The 4,032-nt window shown below is 56.2% G+C and overlaps 1 protein-coding gene across 1 annotated transcript; it reads left to right on the top strand.

Moving 5' to 3' along the window:
* Positions 1–234: 234 nt before the first annotated feature.
* EMH_0005610 (uncharacterized protein) lies at positions 235–3,634 on the top strand (the record flags this gene model as incomplete). Its single annotated transcript, XM_013497261.1, has 2 exons — positions 235–2,765; positions 3,088–3,634. The coding sequence occupies 2 exons, from the start codon at positions 235–237 to the stop codon at positions 3,632–3,634; spliced, it is 3,078 nt and encodes a 1,025-aa protein (XP_013352715.1).
* Positions 3,635–4,032: the final 398 nt, after the last annotated feature.

Here is a 4,032-nt window from a genome sequence, read left to right as displayed (position 1 = left end):
CAGCAGCAGCTAGTTTTTTTTTTCTCCCCCCAGAAGAAACAACAGGTAAAGGACGGCCCTCTATATCATCACTATCTATTAAGTCAATTGCTGCTGCTGTTTTTTTATTTAGTAGCTGCATATACACCGCAGCTTTGTTTATATTTATATGTGACAGTGCTTCAGTTAGAGTTATAGAAGCACGAAGCTCTGCTGCTGCTGCTGCAGCAGCAGCAGCAGCAGCAGCAGATGCAGATGCTGCTGCTGCTGTTGTTGTGGTTCCGTATCCATCATCATCCCCCTGCTGCTGCTGCTGCTGCTGCTGTTTTTTCTTTTGCTGCTGCAGCCGCTGCAGCACAGCTTCACACTCAGCAGCAGCAAACTCCCAACGAGATAAAGAAGCAGCTATTTCTGCTGCAGTTAAAGACAAACCCACGTAAGCAGCAGCTCCGCCCTGAACACAGCAGCAGCAGCAGCAGCAGCAGCAGCAGCAGCAGCAGAAGCAGAAGAAGAAGAATGTGGCCGCAACAGCAGCAAAGGATGGAACAACGACGCCAGCAGCAGCAGCAGCAGCAGCAGCAGCAGCAGCAGCAGCAGCCGCAGCAAACGCATTATCAAAGGCAGCAGCAGCAGCAGCAGCAAATGTACAGGCTGAGGCAGCAGCACCTGCAGCTGCAGCAACTAATGCAGCAGCAAAGGCAGTTCCACAGGCAGCAGCGGGTGCAGCAGCAGCAGCAACTGATGTCGAATTATAGGCAGCAGCAGCAGCAGCAGCAGCAGCAGCAGCAGCAGCAGGTGCCGTATCATACGCAGCAGCAGCAGCAGCCCCAAAGGCAGCAGCAGCAGCAGCAACAAAGACAGCAGCAACCACAAGTGAGGCAGCAACAGATGCAGCACCGACGCCAGCAGCAGCAGCAGCAACAATTCCTGCAGCAGCAACAATTCCTGCAGCAGCAACAACTGCTGCAGCAGCAGCAGCAGCAACAACTGCTGCAGCAGCAAGAGCAGCAGCAACAGCAGCAGAGACCAAACAACGGAGGACAACAAAGAAGAAGAGGTAGAAGGTCGAGCAACATGCAGCAGCAGCAGCAGCAGCAGCAGCAGCAGCAACAGCCGCTGCAGCAGCAGCAACAACCGCGGCAGCAGCAGCAATACCAGCAGCAGCAGCAGCAGCAACAGCAGCTGCAGCAGGAGCACGCTGAACGGCAGCAGCAGCAGCAACGCTGGCGTCGGCGGCAGCACTATATGCGGCGGCGACAGCAGCAGCAGCAGCAGCAAGAGCAGCAGCAGCAGGACGACCAGCAGCAGCAGCAGCAGCAGCAGCAGCAGCAGCAACTCATTAACCCCGACGCAGAAGACCCAGTACAGGTAACAGAAGAACAAAACTACTGGCTGCAGATGCTGCTGCTGCTGCAGCGCGACGAGCTGCTGCAGCAGCAGCTGGAGCGGGAGCAGCAGCAGCAGCGGCGGAGGCAGCAGCAGCAGCAGCAGCAGCAGCAGCAGCTACCAGATCATGAGATAGACCATCAACAAATGCTGCGGCTGCTGCAGCAAATGCAGGAGCTGCAGCAGCACCACCCGTATATGCAGCAGCAGCGGCAGCAGCAGCAGCAACAGCAGCAGCGGCAACAGCAGCAGCGCCAGCAGCAGCAACAACAGCAGCAGGAGCAGCAGCAGCAGGACGACCAGCAGCAGCAGCAGCAGCAGCAGCAACGCCGACAGCAGCAGCAGCAGCAGCAGCAGCAACGCCGACAGCAGCGCCAGCAACAGCAGCAGCACCAACCGCAGCAGCAGCAGCAGCTGCTGCACCAACCGCAGCAGCGGCAGCAACAGGGACAGCAGCAGCAGCAAGATGGAGAGCAGCAGCAGCAGCAGGAGGAACAGCAGCAGCAGGAGGAACAGCAGCAGCAGGAGCAGCAGCAGCAGCAGGAGCAGCAGCAGCCGCAGCTGCTGCAGCAGCAGCCATGGAGGCTAAGGCGGGGCCCCCCGCAGCTGGATAGAAACCTGCGGCTGCGTGAGCTGCAGCAGCTGTACATGCTGCTGCAGCAGCAGCAGCAGCAAAACTTTGAGGGAATGCAGCAGCAGCAGCAACAATACTTTCAGAGAGTGCAGCAGCAGCAGCAGCAGCAGCAGCAGCAGCGGCAGCATCGAGAGGAAAGGAGAGAGCAACGATACCAGCAGCAGCAGCAGCAGCAGCAGCAGCAGCAGCAACTGGTGCAGCTGGTGCGACACCATAACCAGTACTATGGGGGGGGAGAACAATACTATCAGCAGCAGCAGGATCTGCTGCAGCAGCTGCAGCAGCAGCAGCGGCAGCAGCAGCAGCAACGCATGCTTAGATATACAAGAAGAAGGAGGAGACAAGCAGCAGAAATAGAGATAGAGGAGAGGCTAGAAGCAGCAGCAACAGCAGCAGCAGCAGCACTTGTCGATACAGGTAATGCACTCATGAATCTATCATCTGCTGCTGATCCTGCTGATTCTGCTGCTGCTGCTGCTACTGCTGCTGCTGCAACAAGAGGTGCAGCAGCAGCAGCAAAAGCAGCAGCAGAAGCAGCAACTGCAGCAGCAGATGCAGGAGCAGCAGCAGCAAGACATTGGCAATTAGAAGCAGCACTGGAGGTAGTAACAGCAGCAGCAGCAGCAGCAGCAGCAGCAGAAGCAGCAGCACGTGCATCTATTGCAGCAGGAGAAGCAGCAACTACGCTGCTGCAGCAGCAAACACGTGCTGCTGCTGCAGCAGCAAACGACACAGCAGCAGCAGCAACACTAGCAACACAAACTGCGTTCAATACAATACAACACCTAACGCAGCTCATCAGCAGCAGAAACATACAAAGGAATATCAACAGCAGCAGCAGCAGCAGCAGCAGCAGACACAGCAGCAACAGCAGCATGCGTACAAAGACAACAACCACCAGAAACAGCACCACACGCAACAGCACCAGCAGCAGCAACAGCAGCAACAGCAGCAGCAGCAGCTACGGCACACCACCCTTCCCCCGCCCTCGCAGGCGACGCAGGATACGCTGAGCTCTCATACCTTGCTGCTGCTGCTGCTGCTGCTGCTGCTGCNTGCTGCTGCTGCTGCTGCTGCTGCTGCTGCAGCAGCAGCAGCAGCAGCAGCAAGAGTAGCAGTAGCATCAGTAGCAGCAGCGGAAGAGTAGTAGCAGCAACAGTAGCAGCAACAGCAGCAACAACAGCAGCAGCAGCAGCAGCAACAGCAGCAACGACACGCCACACTCCCCCCGCCCTCGCAGGCGACGCAGGCTCTGCTGAGCTCTCCTACTTTGCTGCTGCTGCTGCAGCAGCAGCAGCAGCAGCAGCAACAGTAGCAGCAGCAAGAGTAGCAGTAGCAAGAGTAGCAGCAGCAGCATCAGCAGCAGCAGCAGCAGCAGCAGCAACGGAACACCACCCTTCCCCCGCCCTCGCAGGCGACGCAGACTCTCTTACGCTCTCCTCCTACCTTGCTGCAGCAGCAGCAGCAGTAGCAGCAGCAACAGCAGCAGCAGCAGCAGCAGCAGCAGCAGCAGCAAAAAGACTTACTGGTGTGTCTGCAAGGGCCTTGCGCTGCAGCTCTAAGGAAGAGAGAAACCCTTCTACATCTCCCGTTTGCTGCTGCAGCTGTGCTGCAGCAGCAAAAAGAGCAAGATGATCAATGCTGCTGCTGCTGCTGCTGCTGCTGTTGCTGCTGCTGCTGCTGTTGTTGTGCTGCAGCAGCTGCAGCAGCTGCTGCTGCACCTCTCTTAATAGAGAACGAGCAGCTGTTCTGTTGCCCTGCTGCAGCAGCAGAGAGACACGACACAGCTGCAGCTTTGCTGCTGCTGCTGCTGCTGCTGCACCACTGCTGCTGCTGCTGCTGCTGCTGCTGTCGCTGCTGCTGCTGCTGCTGGGAGACAAAGACAGCAGCAGCTGCTTCACTAAATCATCAGCCCGAGAAAAGTGAGACGAAACAAACTAAAAAAAAAAACAAAAAAAATAAAAAAAATATATATATATATATATATATATATATACATATATATATATATATCTATATATATATATATATAT

This window comes from Eimeria mitis, genomic scaffold (assembly GCF_000499745.2).
Source record: "Eimeria mitis Houghton genomic scaffold, Emh_scaff257, whole genome shotgun sequence".
Lineage (NCBI taxonomy): Eukaryota > Apicomplexa > Conoidasida > Eucoccidiorida > Eimeriidae > Eimeria > Eimeria mitis.
The sequence above is the reverse complement of the archived record's forward strand: the minus strand, read 5'-3'. Positions and strand labels throughout refer to the sequence as shown.